The 24,793-nt window shown below is 38.7% G+C and overlaps 1 protein-coding gene across 1 annotated transcript; it reads left to right on the forward strand.

Moving 5' to 3' along the window:
• Positions 1–899: 899 nt before the first annotated feature.
• On the forward strand, positions 900–24,793 carry Derl1 (derlin 1). The gene is made up of 8 exons (XM_005316192.5): positions 900–1,271; positions 11,434–11,545; positions 14,683–14,747; positions 15,952–15,978; positions 16,590–16,685; positions 18,144–18,196; positions 19,770–19,880; positions 23,000–24,793. Exons 1-8 carry the CDS (start codon positions 1,119–1,121, stop codon positions 23,136–23,138), a joined length of 756 nt encoding a protein of 251 aa, XP_005316249.1. The 5' UTR covers positions 900–1,118; the 3' UTR covers positions 23,139–24,793.

The following is a 24,793-nucleotide window of genomic DNA, read 5'->3' on the forward strand; positions in this document are numbered from 1 at the left end:
GTAAGTTGTATGCTTTTATTAAACTGTGGAATGTTTCTATTCTATAAAAACAGGTTTACTAATTAGCATAAAAAACAGGATGTTAATTTTTAAAAAATATTTATTTTTTTAGGTGTAGATGGACACAACACAATGCCTTTATTTTTATGTGGTGCTGAGGATCCGTCCTCCCTGTGCTAGGCGAATGCTCTACAGCTGAGCCACAATCCCAGCCCCCAGGACGCTAATTTTTTAAAAAATAACAGAATGTTGGAAATTTTGCTGTTTGAAATTATTTCAGTGAGTGGAATATATATATGTATATATACGTGTAAATTGTATATATGTGTGTATATACGTGTAAATCCCTTTCTTCAGATCTTTACCTTGTTGGTGCTGCTTAAAGGCCACCTCCTGGGACCTGGTCATTCTTCTATAAAGTAGCCATCGCTCCTCACAAGCCTCCACCTCACCCTGTCACTCTACGTCATCATCTTATTTTATTTTCCTTATTCTGCTGTGAAATGATCTTATTCCATTATTCATTTATTATTTATGCTCACAAAAATGTAAGCTCCAGAAGAAACGACACCACGACAGGGCTGACAGCCACAGCATCCCCAATGTCTAGAACCCTGCCTGAAATAAGTGTCCAGTGAGTGAACAAATGAGGACCTGGTCATTTTTTTTTTTTTCCCCTGCCCCTTTAAATATCCTCCAGGAGCACGATTTAGGATTACTACTCGGGGCAAGAACTAGGTTAAGAGCCTTGGGCCTCGCCATTGGTTGGAGCATTTGCTGTTGCTTCTGGCAACTACTGTTTTCTCCCAGGCGTGTGGTCGTCTGGCTCCGCCCCGGAACGCCGAGCCCCGGGCCTGCAGTAATATCAGCGCTAGCCCTTTAAGCCGCGGGACGTCGGGTCACGTGATTCGCGGCGCCGGAAGGGGAAGTTTCGTTTCAGAACGCTGCCTCGCTCGTCCGAATTCGGTGGCGCCACGTCTGCCGGTCTCCGCCTTCTGCACCGCGGTTTCGGCGGCTTCCGCCTCGACACCTTCCACTCACTGAGCCGGCCGCGTAGTGAGGGTGCCCGCACGGACAGACCCGCGGCTGTGCGCATCCTGGCGACTTGAGAGGCCAAGATGTCGGACATCGGGGACTGGTTCAGGAGCATCCCGATCATCACGCGCTACTGGTTCGCTGCCACCGTCGCGGTCCCCTTGGTCGGCAAACTCGGCCTCATCAGCCCAGCCTACTTCTTCCTCTGGCCCGAAGCTTTCCTCTATCGCTTCCAGGTACTGGCTGGCTTGGGGAATGGAGACTACAGGCCCCAGACAGCCCCGCGGTGGCGGGGCGGGCGGCGGCGTGTGTGTGCGCGCGGGGCCTGGTGGGATTTGTAGTGCGTCCGACTCCAGCGGTTTAGGGTGGAGTCCTGTGGGCCCCGGGAGGCCCTGGGGCCAGAGCTAGGGCTTGGATAGTTGGAGACAGGGTTTGACCTGGTGGAAAGGACTAACTTCACCTGTTGAGTAAGCTAGCGCTTCCCGCGCTCCGCGTTCAGTGAAGGAGGCAAAGAGAAGTCAAGTCAATGATAGTTGTCAGTCTCTTGGATGGCTGATTATCAGACTGGGTTCACCTGGTGCAGTACCCTCTGACTTACTTCTGTCACCCACGTGGTGTCACTTAATCTGGAGTGTTCTCTTGACCAACTTCTAGCTGAGTTGTTGTCATTGTTTTTCTTTCCTCTCCATAGAAATGAACTAAGGTTAGAGACAATGAGTTTATTTATCTGCATTTCCCCCTGGTTCAAACTTAGAATCTTACATGCAGTAAATCAGTGTGTTGCTAAAGCTCGGTCCTTGTCCCCAGTGCCAGTCCACTAACGAGGTCACGGTTTTGAGAAAAAGGAAAAAGGTTTATTGCTTTGCTAGCAAAGGAGAAACAGAGGGACTCCTGCCCTAAAGACTATGATTCTGCCCATCCGCAGGAATAGGGAGCTTTTATAGAAGTGATTCAGAGAAAATGAGATTAGGGAGGAGAGATCAGGAAGAAGTTTAGGGAAAAGATGATCAGGGAGAAGTTTAGGGAAAATAAGATTGGGGAAAAGAAAGAAACATAAGTTTCAAAGCCACAAGGATATAATCAAAACATCAAGTAAACCCCTGTTACAAGTGTATGAAGGAATGAGTAGAGAGTAATTTGCTTCAGAAATGGAAGACTTTATTATTTTCTAAGCATGAAGGAAAAAATCTAGAGTATCATTCCTGGTGAGAGAATGTCAGTTTCCTGGAGGTTATCTGTATTCACTGGATTCTGTGATTTAAAACTTTAATTAGTGGGACTGGGGCTGTAGCTCATTGGTAGAGTACTTGCCTCAGACTGTGAGGCACTGGGTTTGATCCTCAGTGCCACATAAGAATAAATATATTGTGTCCATAAATAATAAAAAAATTAAAAAGCTTTAATTAATGGCAGTTAAGATTTCAAAATCTGAGATTAATTCCAGCAATACTGTCTTGCCTTCCTTCTCACTGGGTATTATTTCTTAGTCTTTACTACTTTTTCGTCTTTAAAATTTTTAAATGTTGGAATGTGCCACAGAGATCAGTTATAGAACCTCTTCTGTACCTACTTCCCCCTGCAGCCAGGTGATTTCATTCAGCTTCATGTGTACATAAGTAGAACTATCAAAAGCAAATATGGTATAAAGATCTTCAGTCCAGGTGTATCCTCTAATTTCTAGATTTGTACATCCATTAGACTTCTGGAAGTCACCAATTAGATGACCAATAAACATCTCAGTCACACTCAAGGTGCCCCAAACCAAATCTTCATTTTCTCTTTGCTCTAGAAGTAAATAGAACTCTATTATTAAAGGAGTGTAAGCTAATAGTTGTGGAGTGATCCTCCTTTTTTTCTCATACCCCACAATCTGCCAGAAAATCCTACTGATTCTACTTAAACATATATTTCAGAATACAACCCCGTCTTATTTTCCTTTGCAAGCCACTAACTTTCTAACCGTGGTCCTTGCAGTCTTTGGACAGCTAGAGGAGTTCTTTTAAAACTTAAATAATGTTGTGTGAGCTTTCCCAGAATTCTCCAAAACCTTCTAGGTTGATGAGTAAAATCCAAGTCTTTTCACTGACCTATAAAGCCCTCCACTGGACCTCATCTCATACTACTCAGCAACACCTGTTCATTAGGTGCCATAATGAGATCCTTCTATTACTTTGGCATCTAACTAGATTCCTCCTCAGTGCCTTTGCATGCGTTATTTCTCTGCTTGAGGAAGGTAACCACGGCTCACTTGTTTGGTTCCTTATATCTTTCAGATCTCTCCCCAAATGCCATCATACCAGCAAGGTCTTCTTTGATTGCCCTACATAAAAGAGTACCCTTCCTTCTCTCCATCTCCCTTACCACCGCTGCCCCCCCCCCCTTTTTTTTGCTACTTATTGAAACCAGAGTTTGAGACCATACTGAATTTTCCACTAGTTGGTGGGTGGGGTTTGTGTAAGCTGTTGGCTTCTGTAGCTGAGAAAGCTAACTAAAGTGTTAGCAGCTAATCAAGGCAGGGGATGCCTGCAGGCTCCTGCTTCTTGGGGCCTCTCACTCAATCTCACTCCTTATTATTTGTTAATTTGCTCTCCCTAGAGAGTAAAGTTCCATTATGAGAGTCAGGTCTCTCTCTCTTGTCTACTACTGTCTTTGTCGCCTAGAATAGTGATTAGCACATTGCAGATGCTTTTATGCTGGTTGAATTCATGGAAATAATTAGACACTTGCTATGTGCTGGGTCCCGGGGTTGTAATACTGAATAAAACAGAAAAGGTTCCTGCTCCCATGAAGAAAATAGAGAAAACACATGTGATGAAGAATGTGTAATATTTTTGATGGACTATTGTAGAAAAGCCTCAGAAGACAGTTGAAGAATGTCTTTGGGTAGATCTGGGTCTGGACACTGGCTTCCAAAAAGAAGGAATAGTAAGTTGAAAATCTTTGGGACAGGAACTGGGAACATAGAGAACATTGGTAAGCTAGTACAGTGACAGTCATGTGGTTGAGGACTGGTAGATAAAGACAGGGGAATGGCTAGGGATGAGTGCTGTAAAGCAAAGATAGGAAATAGGTTGGGGCTAGATAATAAAGGATCTTTTAGGACATGTTGAAGTTTAAGATTAAACTTTATATTATTTTTTATAGAGCTTAGCATCAAAATCAGGCCTTGTGCATGGTAGGCAAGGGCTCTACCATTGAATTTTATTTTGAGGGCATTATGAAGTCTGGCAGCCTTTTAAACCAAGGACTGACAAATTGCCTTGACTCCCCTATGGAGTGGACTTGATGTGTGGGGAAGGGCTAGGTAATGGGATTAGAAAGAAATGAAAGGAGGCAAGAGCAGTGGTGATTAGGACTAGGGTGGCTGCAAAAAGAGAAATTGGATGGATTTGGAGTTGGAATGGACAAGATTGCCACAGAGTGGATGGTTGAAAGAGAACTCAAAGATACTATTATTTTCTTAGGAGCAACTGAGTGGATGTTTGGGGAGGTGCAGAGATTGGGAATGTTTGGGGAGGTGCACATTTGGTGTGTGTGTGGTGGGGAGTATGGTTGAATGATCATGCTTTGGCTGTTGTTAAGTCTTGAGATGCTTTTTAGGCACCCAAGCGGACATGTCAGATAGGCAGTTGTTTAGAAGAATATGGTTCTAGAGCACATATGTGCACATTACCCAACATGACACCAGACACAAAGTGCACAATATGTACTCTTCAACAGTATTGCATACTTCTCTGTTGGCAGAGTACATATTATGCACTTTGTGTTTGGTGTCATGTTGGGTAATGTGCACACATGGGGAGTAGTGGTTTGTAAGTCATTTTGTGAGAAGGACCTGTCAAAACTGGCTCTTTGACCCTTGTGAAATTTTGTTCACTTATACCTTACACAGTAAGATTAGTAAAATATTTGATAGAAAAAAGCCTTTCTAGTTGGGCGTGTTGATGCATACCTCCAATCCCTTACTTGCATACCTCCAATCCCTTACTTGCGAGGTTAAGGCAGAAGGATCACAAGATTGAGGCCAGTATGGGCAACTGAGGGAGACCCTGTTTCTAAAAAATTAATAAATAAATAAAAGAGGCTGGGAGTGTAACTCAGTGTTAGAGTACTTGCCTAGCATACGCTCCCTGGTGTGGTGTACACACATACACATCCTTTCTAATAGGCTGCAGCTATATAATGTATAAAGTGGTGGACTAATTAGAGAGTTGTCATTCATGCCACACCTCCATGATTTTCCCATCACTCTTGAATTGTTTCTCCCAGGCTTGTTATCCTGAGACTGGGATAACAAGCAGGCAGGTTGGTGCTCTGGTGGAAGGACCAGCAATTACACCTTGTCTGCTTCCTGCTACTCTTGCCCATTCTGGACCAATTCAGCTTCAAATCCACCTGGAAGATCGATTGCAGTGGAGGAAAATTTGCATGGTGCTGATGTGTATGGACAGTGTGAGGTGGTTTCACAATTTCTGCAAGGCTCACTTTTTCCTTAGAAACTGAATATTGAAGAACTTAAAAATTAGGAGAATGATTGATTTAGAATTATGCATTGTGATGGAAGTGATGAGTTATTTTTCCTCCTTATCTAAAAGTTTCCTCTGTGTAGCTTGATGCTTTGGAACTCTGAAGTTTAAAATTATTTTGCTAAAAAAAATTATTTTGCTAGTTTGAATGGGTCAAAACAGGTGTGTGTGCTAAGAGTCACTATATGGTTGTCCACAATTTCTCCCTATTTCTAGTCCCTCAGACTAGAAATCAGTCAAGTAGTTCATAGTGATGAAATGTCTTCATTATTGATCCTTGATTACAAGAGAGATGACAATTTCCTTCTCCTCTAGTGTTTTCTGAGATTGTCTCCCAGGGCTGCCTGTGTTGTAATACTTCTTTCTTTGGGCATTATCCCTCCTTATATGTGTGTTGTGCTTTTCCATGTGTTATCTTACTTCCTCAATCATCCCGATATGAGTGTTAGCCCATTTCATACACAACTGCAGTTTGGGTTCTCTTTCAGGGAGTTGAAGATAGAGCTAAGTTATCTTACTTAACTACTTTGCATGATATCTACCAAAAAATAATGAAGTGTTCAGCAAAATGTTTTGGAAGGTGATATCTTCCAAAGCAGTTATAGCAAATTATTTTTCTTTTTTTATTAGAACAGAAAGACCAAAGGGTTTCAAGTAGTTAAATCATGGTCTCAAAGCACAGCTCAGCTCCTTACTACTTGTGAACCCTTGGATAAGTTATTTATCCCATCTGAGCTTCAATTTCTTTACCTAAAAGTGGGGATAATGCAATAATAAATTAACTCAGAAAAGAGTTAATTAACTCAGAAAAGACTCCATTGATTATATGATGCTTTATCAATTTTAGTGCAGCTTTTTTTGGGAGGGAGTAGGAATTATATTAAATAGGTATATTAATTGTAAGATACATCTTAATTTCAGAAACACAAAAACAGGTAATTTCAAGGTGAGGAAATATGTTATTCATGCCTCTGTTAAATAGAATACATTGGAAATGTTTATAAAATGTCACTATGTAGTCTGATAAGCAGGCCACTCAAAAAATAGTTGCCTGTTTTACCTAGGAGCTGATAAGGAACTCTGCCTTACTCCCTTCTCTCCATGGATAGTAAGACTCTAGTTTTAATTTGTAATTGAAATAGAAATATAACTGCTGGATTATTATCCTATTTTTTGTCTCCTTAAAAGCATCTCAATTTGTAGTGTGGAGATGAGAACTCTCAATTTCTCTAATTTGTTTCCAGGGATAAGAAATGATGCCAACCAAGTATGTGATTCAGGCTCGTGTTTATATTCATCAAGCTTTTGCTTGTGGCATCACATATAACTCAGTGACTTGCGGAGAGAGACATTTCACATAAACTGGAAGGAGAATGAACTTTGACTGTAGGCTGAATGGAAGTAGCTTCAAGGTTTGAATTTAAAACTGTAGTAGTTAGTGTTTTGGTATGAATATTTGAAAATCTGTCCTTAGCAGTTTTGTCCACATGAGACATTTCTACAGTGGTCTGTAGATAAGGTTGCCCATTGGATCATGGCTTAAATTTTTACTTTATTGTTACAGTATGCAAACAATAAAGTGTATTGTATATTTGTAGCTTGTTGAGTTTTCCAGAACTTAATACATGTATTTAGCCAGCATCCATATCATGAAGCAGAATATTACTAGCACCCTGAAACCTCACTTTTGCAACCTTCTGGTAGTAACTCTTACAAGGATCACTACTCTCTTGACTTTTAATAGAAACATAGATTGTTTTTGTCAAGATTTATACTTTCTGTAACTGGAAATACACAGTGTGTAGTTATGGGTCAAACTTCATTTATAAATGGTGTGGTGGAGAGTCACCCGTATTGTTGTATGTGGTTCTAGAGGCTCATTCTCATAATTCCAGTGTGTGAATATATTATAATTTATTTAAATATTCTACCGTTCCTTAATGGATCTTTGAAGTAGTTTCCAGTTTGGGCTTTTATGAACTGTGCCACCATGAACATTCTAGTACATGTTTTTGTGAACCTAGATACTTCTTGGTGAACATAGGCATGCTTTTCTGTTGAGTATATATTGAAAAGTAGAATTGATGGTTGCTAATAACTTTTTTTAAACCCTAAATTGATTTTGAGCACCTTTCATTAAAAAAAAAGAAAGAAAAGGAAAGGAAAGGTTCTTTTATTACTTATCTAGTTTTTTTAAACAAATAATGCCAGTTTGCTAACATCGGTATTTGGCACACAGGTTCTCGTCATCTTTCTTGTCTTGCTTGGTGACTTATGTAGACTTTTCTTAATCTCAAACCGAATGATCCTTTTTAAAGTTCAGAAAAATATTTGCTTTTCATACTTAAAAAAACCCCACTCTGGGCTCTGGATGGCATTTGTAATTATCTTAGATTATTTGGGAGATTTTAATACAGGCATGGCTCAAATTATAATTTTAAAGTAATACAAAAACAATATTAAGTCTAAGTCTTTTAGATCAATGAAAGCCAAGTATAACTCAAGGGTAAGCTTAATGAACAGGGAAGAGAAATGAGGTATTTTGACAGACACTGATTTCTAAAGAACAGGTGCACACTGGCTAAAAATAGTGTTGTGATATCAGCCTTAGAGAAAATGTAGTCAGAAAAAAACCTTGAGATTTTTTTTTCTTAAAATTGGGCCTTGAGTAACTTACAGGGATATGGGGGTAGCTTAAATGTGATTTGTAAAACCCAGGTCGGTGGGTGTCTCCTAAAACATTGTGATAGTAACACCCGCATACTTTTTTTTTTCCTTGTAAACAAAGCACCATTTTAATCTGCTTTCTTAATTCAGGCTTTTACAAACCCTGTAAGATAGGAAGGCAGAAGTCATAGGACAAATGTCACTGAGTAGATGATGAAAGCCAGTTCACAGATCCAGTCTCTCATAGCCTCATAGGCCAGAACTTGCTTCTGGTCTTTACTCTTTGTGTTTTTCATAAACAGGGAGAATGAATTTATAGGTTTACTCTTAGTTCATTCCAGGGTTATCCCAGTATAATGGTACTGAACATTTTTACTAATTATAATTATACCTCATTATACTGTGTTATTTGTGAGAAATGTTGCAAAAAATAGGGGTTTAGTATCACAGATTTTGGAGTCAGACTGGGACAGAATACTAGTTCTACCCAAAAGCATTAAAGTAGGGCAAGTAGTAATATATGCTTCTCCTTTTACAGATGGAAATTGAGTCTGAAAAATGGTAGCTTGTCAGCAAAAAACTTAAATTCTGGTCTTATTTGCAGTGCTCTTTTCATTAGACTATACTGTTTATATGATAAAGTCATGATCAAGTCTAAGTGAATTTTAACCTATTTTGTTTTACTGGTTCAATATGGGAAAGTTTTTGGAAAGTCCCTTTTGGGTATGTGCAGTGCGTTTTCCCCCATGGGAAATTTAGCTCTGAGGATTACCTTCCTACACTTGGAAAATGTAACTTCCCAGCTCTGTGTCTGGCCATGCCCCGTGACTGATAGCCTCCTTTCCAGACACACCTGAATTGTTAGTGGTGTCTTTCATTCATTGTGGTTTTGCAATTTTTTGGGATTTTATAACAACACCAAATTTCCCCTCCCTCGTGTCAGGTCTTGCTTCTTTTGACATGGTAGAGTGAAAGCCAATATCATGCTGACATTAAAAAATCTAGGAAGGCCATCTATTTCACCGTTATTTAATATTGTCCTGGAGTTACTAGCCAGTGAATTTAACAGGAATGAAAAAAGAAACAAAATTTTATGTATGGATAGGGTTGTATCCTTGGAAAACCTGGCTTAAGTGGTTGAGTATAAAAGGAGATGGAGATAGCTCTATAGAAAACTAAAAATTGTGAAAGAATTCTTGGCTGGGAATTTTAAATTTTTTTTTCAGTTGTTGATAGACCTTTAATTAATTAATTAATTAATTAATTTATATGCGGTGCTGAGAATCAAGCCCAGTGCCTCTCACACATGCCAGGCAAGTGTGCTACCCCTGAGCCCCAGCCTCAGCCTCATTTATTTGTTTTTGGTTGATATTTTCTACATATATATAAAGGTGAAATTGCTGTTGGTACATTTGTATCTGCAGATAACATGATTTTGTTTAATTCATTCTATATTTCTTTCCCTTTCTCATACTTCCTCCTTTTACTCCACTGATCTTTCCTAAATATTTATGTTATCCGCACGCCTGTAATCCTAGTGCTTCAGGAGGCTGAGGTTGAAAGCTTACGGAGTTCAAAGCCATCCTCAGCAATAGCAAGGTGCTGAGTAACTTCCTGAGACCCTGTCTCTAAATAAAATTACAAAAAAGGCTGGGAATGTGGCTCCCTGGTAAATGGCCCCAGAGCTCCAGTCTCCAGGGGCATACCCCCAGGGATCCACCTCCTTCAGCCTCACCCTAGGGCCTATAGTTATCACCCAGTTAAACCTATCAGGGAATTAATGCACTGGTTAGATTTAAACTTTCTTGCATTGTCTCTCACACATGAGCTTCTGGGGGATACCTTAAGTCTAAACTATAATACAGGGTCTCATTAAGTTGCCAAGGCTGGTCTGGATTTGTAATCCTCCCACTTTAGCCTCCTGAGTTCCTAGGGTTGCAAGCATGCACTACCATGCCCAGTCTAAAATTTTTAAGTCATGAAAGGTGCTTAATTTTTCTCATAAAGCAAAAATTAATTTTCAGATTTGTGAATATAAATTACTAAATGGTGAGTATGTGGGAGAAGACAGGCACTCATCTGCATTTTAGAAGGAAGTATAAATTGATCAAACACTTCTGTAGGCATTTGGCAATATCTACCAAAATAAATGCATATGTCTGATCTAGCAGATTGATTCATAGGAATTTATCCTGTATGTATGTGTATAAAAAGGATAGACAAGAATATTCATTGTGGCAATTTAACAGTTTAAATGAAGTTTGGATGTACACATAAGAGAAATACTGTGAAGCCAACAGAAATATTTTTTCAAGGGAGTAAAACAAGGTGTAAAACAGCGCAGTATCAAGTAGGATGAAGGATGAATAATAGTAACACAAAAGACTGATCAGTTGTTTGAAAAAATGGCAGACCGTATGTATGGGACACCCAGACATAATATAGATTCTTGTATTTTTTGTTTTGGGGAGTATTGTTTTTGTCACATTGCATGTTTAGCACGTCAGTTTGAAATTAAGAAATTCCTGGGGATGTGGCTCAAGCGGTAGCGCACTCGCCTGGCATGCGTGCGGCCCGGGTTCGATCCTCAGCACCACATACCAACAAAGATGTTGTGTCCGCCGAGAACTAAAATATAAATATTAAATTCTCTCTTTCTCTCTCAAAAAAAAAAAAGAAAGAAAGAAAGAAATTCCTGTTTTGCGCGTACCTTTTGAATATCATCTTTTTAGGACAGTTTGTCATCCCAGTATATTCTTTTTGTAAATAGAGGTACTGTTAGAAATGAAGTCTTTGTAACCCACTTGGCCTCTGTTGACTGGAGATTGAAAGTAGGGGCCGTTCTACCACTACCACTGAACTACATCCCTAGCCCCTTTTATTTTTTATTTCGAGACAGGCTTTCCCCATGTTGTTGAGGCTGGCCTCAAACTTGTGAATTTTCATTTCTTCTGCCTTAGCCTCCTGAATGTTGGGATTATTACAGGTGTGTGCCACTACACCTTGCAGTAATTCATTTTGACTTAGGCTGCCTTATATGCCTGATTTCAGTAAAGACTAACCATATACTTCTATAGTATTTGTGTTTTTTTTCCCCCAACTTGTTTAGAAATAGTATGCTTATTTTATGATGTCATTCAATTAAAATTAAAAAATTAACCCAGCTTAGAGAAACTAACAGCTGTGTTTATTTTGATCTGGACAGATTTGGAGGCCAATCACTGCCACCTTTTATTTTCCTGTGGGTCCAGGAACTGGATTTCTTTATTTGGTCAATTTGTATTTCTTATATCAGTATTCTACACGACTTGAAACAGGTATGTTATCCATAGTTGTTTTATGTATTGTTTCTTTCTTAATTACTAACCCTATATTTACTTGGAAGAATTTTGAGGGCAGTTAGCATTATATAAAGAGATGGCATGGTGATAGTACATGCTCTATTATGTAAAAATTCAAGCATGTACAAAAGTAGAGTCAAAAAATCACTGAACTTTTTCATTGAGATCAAATTCACATAACATAAAATTCATTTTACTGTTTTAGAGTGTCCAGTTTAGTGATCTTGAATATATTCACAATGTTATTTAACTGTCATCACAGTTTACTTTCAGAATATTTTCATCACCCTCCCTGCTCAAAACCCAAAGCAGTTGCTCTTTATTCCCTGCTTCCTCCCAGTCTCTAACCACTGCTGATCTTTCCGTGGCTTTTGCCTATTTGGAACGTTTCATATGGCCTTTTGTGACTGGCTTCTTTCACTTAGCATGTTTTTTAGGATTCATCCATGTTGTAGTGTGTCATTATGAGTCCATTTGACCATCACTCACCTCTAACAAGTTTCTCATAAGCAAATATTATTTTATCTATATCAGTGGCTACTCCCCCTTTGGAACAAAACACCAGAAATGAATGATATCATTTGCTTTGTACATATTTCAGTGTTTACCTCTGAAATGTAAGGACTTAAAGAATAATCTTTGGGGCTGGGGTTGTAGCTCAGTGGTAGAATGCTTGCCTAGCACTTGTGAAACACTTGGTTTGTTATCCATAGCACCACATAAAAATAAATAGATAAAATAAAGGTATTGTGTCTAAAAAGAAAGAAAGAAAAAGAATATCCTAATGTTGTTTTTATTTTTTTGGCACCAGGGATTGGACCCAGGGGCATTGAGCCACTGAGCCACATCCCCAGCCTTTTTGATTTTTTATTTTGAGGTAGGGTCTCACTAAGTTGACAAGGCTGGCTTTGGACTTGCCATCTTCCTGCTTCAGCCTCTTGAGATTATAGGTGGGATTATAGGTGTTCCATACCTGGCAAGTACATGCCTTTCAAATACACCTAATTTTTAATATTATTCTACCTGAATAACATTTAAGAAATCTGTGGATTAGTAGGCCTAGTTTCTTAGAAATTGCCTCCTCTTTCCCAGTCATAGAACACTTTGAAATGTTCAGGCTGAGAGTTTTTTTTTTTTTTTTTTTTTTAATTAACAGCTTTATTGAGATACACACTTGCTTGTCTCTCTGTTCTACATCTACATTGGAAATTTTTTGAAAAAAAAAATGAGTCTGTATAGAATTTTCTTTGTCATTATTTCCTAAACAATGCAGTATAATAACTATTTGTATAATGTTTGCATTGTATTGGATACTGCAACTAATGTGGAAATGATTTAAAGTACATGTGTTTAGGCTATATGCAAATAGTATATACCATTTTTTTATATAAGGAATTTGAACATTTGCAGATTTTGGTATCTGAGGGGAGTCTTTGAACCAATCCCCCATGTATACCTAGGGATGAATATAATTCACTTATCACACAATTCATTTAGTAAAGTATACAACTCAGTGGATTTTAGTATTGTCATGGTTGTATAAACATTATCATAATCATCTTTTTAGTGGTACTGGGGATTGAACTCTGGGCTTTGTGCATGCTAGGCAAGCACTCAAATCATTGAATTACACTCCCAGCTCTTTTAAAATTTTGAGATGGGATCTTGCTGAGTTGCTCCAGGCTCGACTTAAATTTGCCGTCTTCCTGCCTCAGCCTCCCAGGTAGCTTTGAGGTAGGTGCCACCGTGCCCAGCTCATAATCAACTTTACAATAGTCTTACAAATGGGATCATTATGTGGCCTTTTGTGACTGGCTTCTTTCACTTAGTATAATATTTTTAAGTTTCTTCCATGTAATATATATTAGGAGTTCACTTCATTTTGTTTATCTGTTCAGCAGTTAATAGACATTTGGCTTAGATTAATATTTTGGATATTAAGAATAACGCTGCTGTGAACAGTAGTATAGCAATGAATTTTTGAGATCATCTGTTTAACCTTCTTATTTCATGCACAAGAAAACTGCTTGGAGCAGTTGTGACATGACTTAGAAGTCACGGAGTTATTTGTGATAGGATAACTAGGAATGGAACCCAAGTTTACTTACTCTCCATTTTCTCTTTGCCATACAGCCTCATGTTAATATTTTGACAAAATGTTTGCCACTCATATTTTTCTGCCTGGCTAAATTGGTTAAGTATATAGCAATGTTGGCTTATTTATGAGGTTTCTGATTTGAACTACAAGCCTGCAATTTGAGACCAGTTAATTGTAAATTCCCTCTTGTAAATATGCCAAATAACATAGTACTATAGTTGGTGTGATTACATTATCTTAACTATTCAATCTAAAGAATCCTTAGAAATCACAAAGTGAAACTATATCAAAGAAGCACAGCTATAATTAAAATTCAGAAATTTCAGTGGAATCTCATCTTTGATTCATCACAGTGACTCTCTAGCATGAAACATCATTAACACTGTGGCTGAAGAAACCTATTTTCTTTTAGATATATTATTCTGCTTTCCTAACACTTTTTAAGTTTTTTTTTCTTTTTTAATATAGCTGGTAAAATATGGAAGGGAGGAAAGGTAAGTTTTGAGCTAGAGTGACTTAGTTATTGTGTTTCTTTTCTCTGCTTCTGATTAGGAATCATCATTAGAAGAGTTGGTCTGTTAATTATGCTGCCCAGTAATAAAACATAACCTGATTAATGGTGCAGTGATAAGAACATGAACTAGTAGTTAGACTTCACTCACCTTCCAACAAGCCATGTGATTTTGGTCATGTTACTTTATTTCCTCATCTATAAGAAGAGGGTCATAGGTCTTTCCATCACACCTCACAAATGCAGTGTGAAGAGTAAGTCAAACTGTGGAAAGGCTGGCTCTCACTTTGTGTCCCTTTCTCCCTCATGTCATTTTCCCATACTGGAATATAATAAGTTCTGTGAAGACAGAGACTGAATTCTCCCAGTACCCAAACTGCTGCTGGACAAGTGGTGATATATGTGTCAAATAATAGTGGTCACAATAGTGAGCTGCCAGTGTAGTTGTGCTTAAGTGTTTCCCTCTGTTCTTAACCATGACATTTGGCTCATTTTCATTTCCAGGAGCATTTGATGGGAGGCCGGCAGACTATTTATTCATGCTTCTCTTTAACTGGATTTGCATCGTGGTATCCTTCAGTGTTATTTTAGGCCAGAAATGAAGCAGTTTTTTAAGGTTTTGAGAAATAGTATTCTATAAAATTTCAAACTATATGGTTTTTGCATCTTTGTTTACTACAGTTAATAATTAAGAAGAATAATTGAAGTTCTTCTAAAAAACTGAGGTAAATCATTTAGTCCTTAAGTGATGCATTTTCTTGACATTGCTATTGTGGGGTTTTTCCACATTTGGTTGAGTTTTATTACTGTTCCTCCTCCTTGTTCTCAGTTCTCTGTGTTCTCATGGGTGACAGCTTGTTGACTGAAGCACAAAGAGATTCCGTGCCATGAGACAGCTTTTGAAATCTGTGGTTCTTATCAGAAAATTAATTTGCAACAGCAGTGTTTTCTGACTCCATTGCTGTCCTTTTGGGGTCCTGAATAATAATTTAGTCCCTCTGTAGACTACCCATCTCTGGATACAGTCCGTCTCTGCTTTATATCAACCACAGTTGCAGTATTCTTCCAACTGTGAGGCTTTTACAGATGGTAAAAGTAGCAGAAGGGACTCCATGGCTCAAGTCCTGGGCAGAGTTGGTGGCTCACAGTTTCTGTTGGGCTCAGTCTCTGTTTAAACTTGGCCAAGAGCCAGAAAATATAGGACTTTGGATACCCTTTCCTTTAAGAGAATGAAAAAAAAAAAAAAAGTTTTGGACTTCATCCATGCTTTAGAGCCATGAGTGTGAGTAGAATCATTATTTATTTCGGATGCACAGGCATCTCTATCCCCTACTTGAAGGAGAGATACTAAAACACAAAGGCAAGGCACAGAAAAGAGACACCAGATGACTAAGTCATGCTGAGGCTGTTAACTTCTATTTCTCCTTGAAGTATAGTCTTATGGAATATTCATAATGAAGATTTGAAACTTTGTGTTCTTCAGTGTTTTTTTTAACCCATTAAGTCCCAGATTTTCAATTCTATGAATATAAAAGTATTCAGACATTATTTCAGAGTTAACATAAGTGGTATATTTGTCACTCAGTTTGTTTTATAGGTGTTCCACATCTGGATTGATGGCACAAAATGGGTTAAATAGTCTGAATAACAGAAAAGCATCTTTCTTCAGAACATAGGAATGAAATGTACTTATAAATGGGGGATAATAACCAGCTCAGTCTTGATGGGTACAGAAAACTTTCTTATATCTGATCTTTAACTGTTTAAACCAAGATTACTGGCTTAGCAATGGATATGCAAGTAAGTGTCCCTTTAACTATCTATTTGCCCTTTTATCTATTTAGACTTACTACTAATAGCCTTTGACAAGTTAGAATTAATATGAACTGTGTAGTTAATTATTATTTTTGAACTTACACAACAATGATAGATGTTGTATTTTGAAGATCTTAAGTCTGCTAAACTTTGAAGCTCCTATATGAGTTACTGAAATTATTGCTTTTTTGCTCATAGTTTCTTTCATACTATGTTTGAACATTGAGAATAATGTTTATGCAGTATTTTCTAGGCATATGTGATAGTTTCTATTTTTTAAAAGATGAGATTATATGGTAATTAAGCTTTTTTTCAAATAACACCTTGACTCTGATATTTAAATATATAATTGTGTTGTATTTTACTATATGTCTAAAATATAATTATGTTGTATTTTACTATAGAGTTTTGTAGCATTTTTTGTATGATAAATAATAGGATCGTTTTGGAATTCTAATCAGTTGAATTTTCTTTTGTTTTTTTGAATACCTGTGAGAAGTTTTTTGGAGGGGAGGAGTAAAAGGCATAGTAGATTTGTATTAACCCCCTTTAAGTGCTCTTGGAGCCTAGTTTTTAAATGTTGACTTCTTTTGCAGTTGCTGATGATTCCTCTGATCATGTCAGTACTTTATGTCTGGGCCCAGCTGAACAGAGACATGATTGTATCATTTTGGTTTGGAACACGATTTAAGGTACTTTACCTTAGTTGGAAAAACTTCCTTTTCATTTGTCTTTGCAGAAATCTCTTCAGCCAAGAGATGTACTTTCTGACTCGTCCAGAAGAGGTCACTGCAGAGCAGTATACCATAGGCAAGCCCCTTTCTCCCCTCTGTAGCCCAGCTCTCAGCAGACCCAGAGTCCCTTGTTGACTATTGTTACTTCCCCATCCCCTTTGTACTTCAGGCTGCTCAGGGGTATGTATGTCCCTGATTGATCTCGCGTGTGTGTGTGTGTGTGTGTGTGTGTGTGTGTGTGTGTGTGTTTGTTTTAGAAGGAAAGCTACCATGTGAAACTTGCCATTTAAGATCTGTTGGCTGGGGATGTGGCTCAAGCGGTAGGGTGCCTGGCATGCACGGGGCACTGGGTTCTATCCTCAGCACCATATAAAAATAAAATAAAGATGTTGTGTCCACTGAAAAACTAAAAAAATAAATATTAAAAAAAATTCTCTCTCCCTCAAATATCTGTTCTTATCACTGTCTCTCTGTTATGTGCTTAACACTTTAGTGAAAACAGATTTTTTTTGTTTGCCTCCAAACATTTCCCTTTGTACCTGTTCTAACAATGTTTCACCTGTAACATCTTTAAAAAAATTTTTTTTTAACATTTTTTCTTAAGTTTTAGGTAGACACACATTATTTTACATTTATGTGGTGCTGAGGCTCGAACCCAGTGCCCCGCGCAAGCTAGACAAGCACTCTACCACTGAGCCACAACTCTAGCCCCACCTGTAACATCTTTTTGATACCCTTCTTCTTGTAAATTTTACCCATCTGAGACCAAACGTATTTCTCAAGTCTCCTGCCTGTAATTAATTAGTTTTGGCCTTGGGCTTTTGTAGTGCTTTATGTTCCTGTTATAGTATTTACCTCAAAGTTGCCTTAAAGTTATTAATGTATAAGCCTTCCTTTACTAGTTTGGCATTCCTTGCAATGCCCTTAACCTTTGGTGGGAGGTCTTGAAGTTGATAGGCGACTTAGATGTTTAATTCATGTGGAGAACTGTCACTTGGGAACATTAATAGTTAAAGATATCAATGTGTAATGATGTAAAAATTCAAGGTAACTATTTGTAGTAATTCATTGGTTGGAATCTTAGTGTGTTCTGTTATAAATTGTGTTTTTAATAGCGTGCAAAGATACTTGTCTACTTTCTGAAGCTCTTCATTAATATTAATTCATCAGGACAGGAAACTGCATCTGAACTATCTGCAACACACTCTGATCTTCTAGTTACAAATAAGTCTCATTTTCAACAGGAAGTTTTAAAAGTATAGTAGGAATGATGATAGATTGATCTGAAAAATTTTGTAGTGACCTTCCAAAGGATTTATTAAAGCCCTTATGACTATATTCCTCACATTTTAGTCCCCAAAGCAGCTTGTCCTCCTCAGGTGTGGGTATTTATGTTTACATATATTTTTTTCCTAGGCCTGTTATTTACCCTGGGTTATCCTTGGATTCAACTATATCATTGGAGGCTCGTAAGTGATAATTGGATTTATTTAATTGGAAACTGATCCTTGGGAAACTTCCATTCATCTTTATCTTCTTTTTTGAATTTAATAAAATCCTAAAGAATCTTAATATTGATGTATTATAACCTTAAAGAATAGTTACATTTTGATGTAATTGGTTAAATTGTAGGGTGATTTTATTATGTTGAACATTGGGTGGTTATAATTTTGTTAGCTTATCATTAGACAGTGTCTTCTATATATTGTGTTTGAATAAATATGCATTTCCTAATTGATTATTCAGACTAAGCAAATGTAGTATTAATTTGTGTCTGAGATGACTCCTGTAAGAGCTCTCCGTAGACTTGCTGTGTCTTAAGGCATTTCTTAAATGCCTTGGAAACTGCTCACTGTCACAGAAGTGCAGATGAGAAGTAGTTTTGTAAGTGGTTTGATGGTATAGAAATTTAGGCTAAGCAAGGTCAAATATCAAGGTGCAGCTATTTTAAAATCTCCCATTTCTATTCTTTTATTTTTTTGGTATTGGAGATTGAACCCTGGGGTGCTTTACCATTGAACTATATACCCAGCCCTTTTTATATTTTTTATTTTGAGACAGGGTCTCACTAAGTTCCTTAAGGGCCTTGCTGAGTTGCTGAGGCTGCCTGAAACTTGCAGGCATTCTCAACCACCTGAGTTGCTGGGATTACAGGTGTACAACACTGGCCCAGGCAAGATCTCCCGTTGCTAACACTAAAAATATTTTCTGGAGTTTAATAGAATTTAATGGTATGAGTTCTTCATGTATCTGACACATTTGTTCTGTGTGATTCTGACTTCTGCATGTAAATTGGGAGAAGTGAATGAATTGAGCAACAGACTGTTTAGAGCTTTAACATGTTCTGAACATGATAAAGCTACTGTCCCCCACCTGGAAGGGGAGAGTTGCAGATATTGATTGCAGAGTCATGTTGCAGGTGAAGACAAAGATATGTAATAGTAACAGTGGACCCATAAAACTTTGGGGTAACCTCTTTGTAAACCCTGGGAAACCTGGAGTAGATTATTTTAGGATGAAGGGTGTAGGTCAGCTTTCCTAAGGAGTCTGTGTGGTATCTTACACTCAAGGATGCAAAGCAAGAGAGAAGCATAAGGATTCCAGGATGGGGGAGCTCGTGCTTATCAGCCATCTTTTCCTCACTCCCATTCTTCTCTCTTGGTAGACTGTATAGTTGCTTGTGTTTTACAGATATAGTATTCATGAAAGTGCTTAGAAGCTTGCTTTGCAGCTTTCCCAACTCCTGAAGCAGGAAGTAGCAAAAAAAGTATTTTGAGAAGAGGCTGAGGCTTGAAAGAGATGTCAGAGGGGCTGCTGGCCTAGAAGAGTAGCAGGCCACATTGGTTCAGCAGCCTGATTTTCCCTCTCCCTCAGAATGCATTTGTCACTCAAGACTATAAAAGGACCTATTGTAGAGCTGTCACAGACTCCTGGGGACTGTAAATGGGCTGAGTGAAGGTGTTCTTCCTCTTGCTATTAGTTAAAACTGGGCACATTTCCCCTTATTGCTCGAATGTCTTTAATTTGACTCTCTGTTTGCAGGGTAATCAATGAGCTAATTGGAAATCTTGTTGGACATCTTTATTTCTTCCTGATGTTCAGATACCCAATGGACTTGGGAGGAAGAAATTTTCTATCCACACCTCAGTTTTTGTAAGTGTTTTCTCTTTCCCCATGCTTCCCATACAACAGTCGTACTACCTTTGTTCTCCCACGCCCTAATAAAAGCTCTGTGGAGAGTTAGGTTTACCTCCTTGTCTAGTGGAGCAATGTCAGCCAATAAATGACTTACCCTGTCACAGTCACAGGAAGCCAGGCATTGGAGCCACGGCCCATTTTCCTTCATGTCACCCCTGAAGGGATGTCTAGGTTGAGACATGAGATGATGACTAGGTTGAGACATCACAGAAAGGGAATCAGCTCTGCTGAGAAGGCTGAGATACCTGACGCAGCTCCTGGGAGTGAAACAGTGGGTGAGGGTGGGCAGAGGAACGGGATGACAGTGGATGTTTCCTTGGAGAATCAGTTTCATTCATGATTTCCACTGAGGAAGGGGTAAGTTAGTTCTGGTTAGCAATTTTAAACTTTTGTATATTTTACATTACAGAAAGAAAAAGTAGCACTATTGGAAGTTAAAATGAGAGACGTGAAGTCTGTGTAGTCGCAATCCCTATGTTCCTTCTTTGTCTTAGGGTTGGTTAAAAGTGAGGCAGCCAGGGGCAACAGCTCTTTGGGTTTGAATGTCATTCACCTGGTATACTAGTTTTGATATTGAAAAGTTACTTAATAAAACCACCAAACTTCATTTTGTAAGTCGGTAAAGTGAGGGGCTGTCCCTTCTCTCAGGACTGGATGAGGTAAGACGCACTGCTGGGAACACAGCACAGGTACTTAGTAAATAAAAACCCTGTGCTGGGTTCCTAATGTTGGGGGTGGGGAGGGGTTTGACGAGCCCAGAAGAGACTCTGACACACTTGAGCATGTAAGTAATGTGGCCGTTCTGTCAGTGAAGTAAAAGGCTGTTGAAGCAGGGACCAGTTAAATCACCATCTGGGTGTCACAGTCTGCCTGACAATCACGCCTAATCTCATGTCAGGGATATGCAGTAATAGCTTGCATTTAAAAGCTTAAAAAAACCAGCAACAACAACTTTTTGCATCTTGCTTATTTTAGTGTTTTGCAATTCTGTCATTCTTTCAAGGGGTTTGTGGGGGCAGCAAAATGGGAGTAGGTCTCCTCTATCTCCCTTGTACAGGTTAGGAATATGTTTGTAAAAGACTTTATCGTGAACTGTAGTAAACAGAAACATGTAGTATTGTTGCTATGGGTTTTTTGGGTTGTTTTTATTGTTTTGTTTTTCCTTTAAGAGAATCAAAAGAAACTTCCTTCTCTTCTGAGCCTTGGATTGCCTTCAGGCCAAAAAACAAATGACCAATCTGCTTTCTAATTATCAAAGGATATAATAGCAGCAGGTTTGGTTTTCTGATCTAGGTTTATCAAGTAGAATGGCAGATGCATCAATTAAAAAGCTTGTACTTTGGGGGGCAGCCAGCAGTTATTTTACTTTAAATGGCCATACGCTGACGTAAAGGCTTATAGATATTTCTTAATAATGGACAACAAAAGTGTACAAGATTCTAAGGACAAAATTGGTAGCACCCTGTATCCTGTGTTCCACTTGAGCTTTCTTTCTTGGTGAAAGCCCTTCTGTTAATTTTTGCATAAAGATCAGATGACAAAATGTAGCTCCTTGCAAAAACAGTAACTGCTTTGAAATTACCATAAATTTTTGTTGATTATGTATAATTGGGTGTCTTTTTATACTAATTACTTGCATTTAATTTCACCATCCGATTAAGCAATGGAGATGGCTTCCATATTGTTTTAGAGTAAGTAGCAAAGCAGGCAGCCCTAGCATTGCCTTTTTCAGGTGTTTATTTTATTATGTATATTATTGTATCAGATACAATATTGTATCAGATGTTATAGATGTCCAGAACCCAGCACTTCAGAGTACACTTTGATTTAGTGGTAAAACTGTATTTGTTTTACAAGAGTTGAGTTGCTAAGATGATCAGTATTAGAAAAGCAGTTGTATCTTCAATATATAGTTAATTCTCTGTGTAAAAGGAGTGACTGTGTTTTTTTGTGAAGGAGCATGAAGGCAGGGTCATACAACAAATGAGGACCAGCGTCATCTACTGCTGTTAGCAGGAGTCTGCATTATAATAAGGAGTGAGTGCAGGGCACCAGCTCTGGAGTTGGGCTGCCTGGGTTTGAATCTTGACTATCATTTTCAAAGAACTTCAGTCTTGCCCCAGTTTTCTCCTTTATAAAGCAAGGCTGATAGTAATGTCCTCCACATAGGGTTGTTGTGAAGGATGGGTGGATTTATAAACATGCAGTCCTTGGTGTAGTTTGAAGGATAAGGTCACATAGTAGCTGCTGTAGTGTAAGGTTGTACTTGTCACATTTCTTTTGGAAAGTCGCCTGTCAGAGCTTGCTGTGGCTGCCAAGACGGCTTTAAGCACGGTAGCAGTTCATACTCTTTCAAATAAAATTTAAACATTAGGATCTGATAAGTAGAATAGGTTTAAACATTCTCAGTTTACTAAAAAGGTAAGAATGGGAAATAATGGGAAAATGCTATTGAGCATAGGCTTGGGTTTGTTTTCTTAGCTGTTTGGTGACTTCTGATTCGTTAATTTGTAAAGTAAGAAATCATCTAACCTTTCTGGATTTCAGCTTCCCCACTGTCTGGGAGATAGGAAGAAGGTGCTTGAGGGACAGATTATGAGTACAGCCCTAAAGCCTTCTTTGGTGGAAATGCTGTGCAGGGCTCAAATGCAGCCCGTGGATTTGTCCTTTGCAGAGAATTAATTTTGTTCTTTGATCCAGTTAGATCCATATTTAGATATACCAAGATGCTATCAGTCATTCTTTCTAGTTGTTGGGCTTGTGGGTGTAATCTTTTTGTTTCCATACTGTTCTGCATGAATACTTTTATAGTCAGTTAAAAAAGAAATGTTTAGAGTGTGAATTTAACTGAAAGCTTGATAAAGTTAAGAAACATGAAAAGCAAGTGCCATCTGTGGTCAGGGCATTGAGCTAGGTGCTGAAAAAGCAAAGTTAAATAAGGCATTGTCCCTGGCCTCCTTCACCATGACAGATGCCATGGGAACACCCAGGAGAGGGAGATGTGCCGAATGGTGGGGTATTCTGTGGAAGTGACTTTCTTCTCTCCTCTGCCTTTGTTTCCCCTGTTTCTTCAGGTACCGCTGGCTGCCCAGCAGGAGAGGCGGGGTGTCAGGATTCGGTGTGCCCCCTGCTAGCATGAGGCGAGCTGCTGATCAAAATGGCGGAGGTGGTAGACACAACTGGGGCCAGGGCTTTCGACTTGGAGACCAGTGAAGGAGTGGCATCTGGCCTGCCCACCAGCCGTTCCACTCAGGCAACGTTTCTTCCCACTGCTGGGTGCGCTTAACAACACCGAGTCTAGCTAACGCTGTTGGACCTGACCCACACTGAATGTAGTCTTTCAGTATGAGACAAATTTTTTTAAATCCTGAAGGAAAATACAAGTGTTCCTCAAGTTTCATGATTCTCATTGAAGTCCTTACTGCTATGAAGAACAAATATCAACTGTGCAGATTTCAAAATTGACTATTTTTTTGGTGTGTTTTCTTCCTTTTCTGTCTGAATAATGGGCTTTAGCGGTTCCCAGTCTGCTGGCACCGAGTTGGGCACCTGGGGTGGGGTTACCAAACCCTGTGAAAAGGATTCTTGTCTCTTTCTTGCACACACACCTCCCTTCTACTTTTCCCAATCCCCTAAAGTTTCAGCTAGTGGGGTTGCCCATAAAATGGTTCTGCCTTTGGCAGACTCTTATTTATTGACTTTGCCAAGGCTTGGTCACAAAGAACTTGTTCACAGTTATTTTCCCCTTTGGTGGCAGAACTGTGACAATAGGGAGAATACTGAAGCAGTGGATAAAAAACTTTCTTAGCTTTGGGGATTGTGCCAGCCTGACAGCCACAGTAACCATTAGCCACCTCTTCAGGTGTTCTTAATGAAACACCACGGAGTCAGGATGGGCCCATATTGCTATTAATGAGGATTGAGGGTTATAACTAGGCAGTTTTCTAATTAAGTGATCAAAATTTTAGTGGAGTTGCTTCTGACACAGGAGTTCATTTTAAACTATGGTGAACACAATCCTTTTGTGTTTCCTCTGCAGGGCATATTGGCTTTGTGTACCCAGAGTCATTGGGTTGTTATATAGGGAGGTTTCAAATCACATTGGCCACAGGGAGATGCTCCCTTTGAGAGGCTCCTGGGCATTGATTCCATTTCATTCTTATTCTGGATGTATGTTCATTGAAGTGCCCTATTAAAATTGTCTTTCTTTTTTTTTTTGCCCTTTGCCCTTTCTTCATCAAGTGTTTCAGTTAATTGTGAGAAAAGTGCAGCTCTTCTGTATGTAAATCGTTTTTTAAAGCTAATATATAAGCACATCTAAGTGAATCACTCATAATTTGAGGTGTAATGGCTTTAGAGTCATTTGCATTTGAAGGTCTTTATTATTTTTTGAGTCTGGAATATACAGACAGTGTGAATCAGACCAGCTTGAATACCCACGACAACTCCTTCATAGGTGAGCTTTTACCATCAGAGCTCGGCTCATCAACAAATAAAAGTTTTTGTAGGCTGCAGTGTTTCATAGTTTGTTTTTATTCTGAAAGCATACAGCTAGGAGCATGGTGAGTGGCTGCCATACTTTGAGTCAGCTAAAAAGATTTTGGACATTTTGATCAGCTTCTTTTCAGGAAAAGTACCCTAACAGTATGGCTCCTTCCCCCATCCCCATTCTTATTAAACTGTGATGTGTGTTATAATAGGAAATAGGAGTTTGCAAAGAGCTCCTCATTTTTAATAAAGTTTGTGTGTACCTTTCCATATTTAATTTATATGATAAAATAGTAGGTGGAGAGAGTCTGCACCTAAACTGTCAAATGTCCTGCTGTTGACCTGTGGCCACAATAAAATTTACTTGTAAAGTTTTAGAA

Source organism: Ictidomys tridecemlineatus, chromosome 7, assembly GCF_052094955.1.
Source record: "Ictidomys tridecemlineatus isolate mIctTri1 chromosome 7, mIctTri1.hap1, whole genome shotgun sequence".
NCBI lineage: Eukaryota > Metazoa > Chordata > Mammalia > Rodentia > Sciuridae > Ictidomys > Ictidomys tridecemlineatus.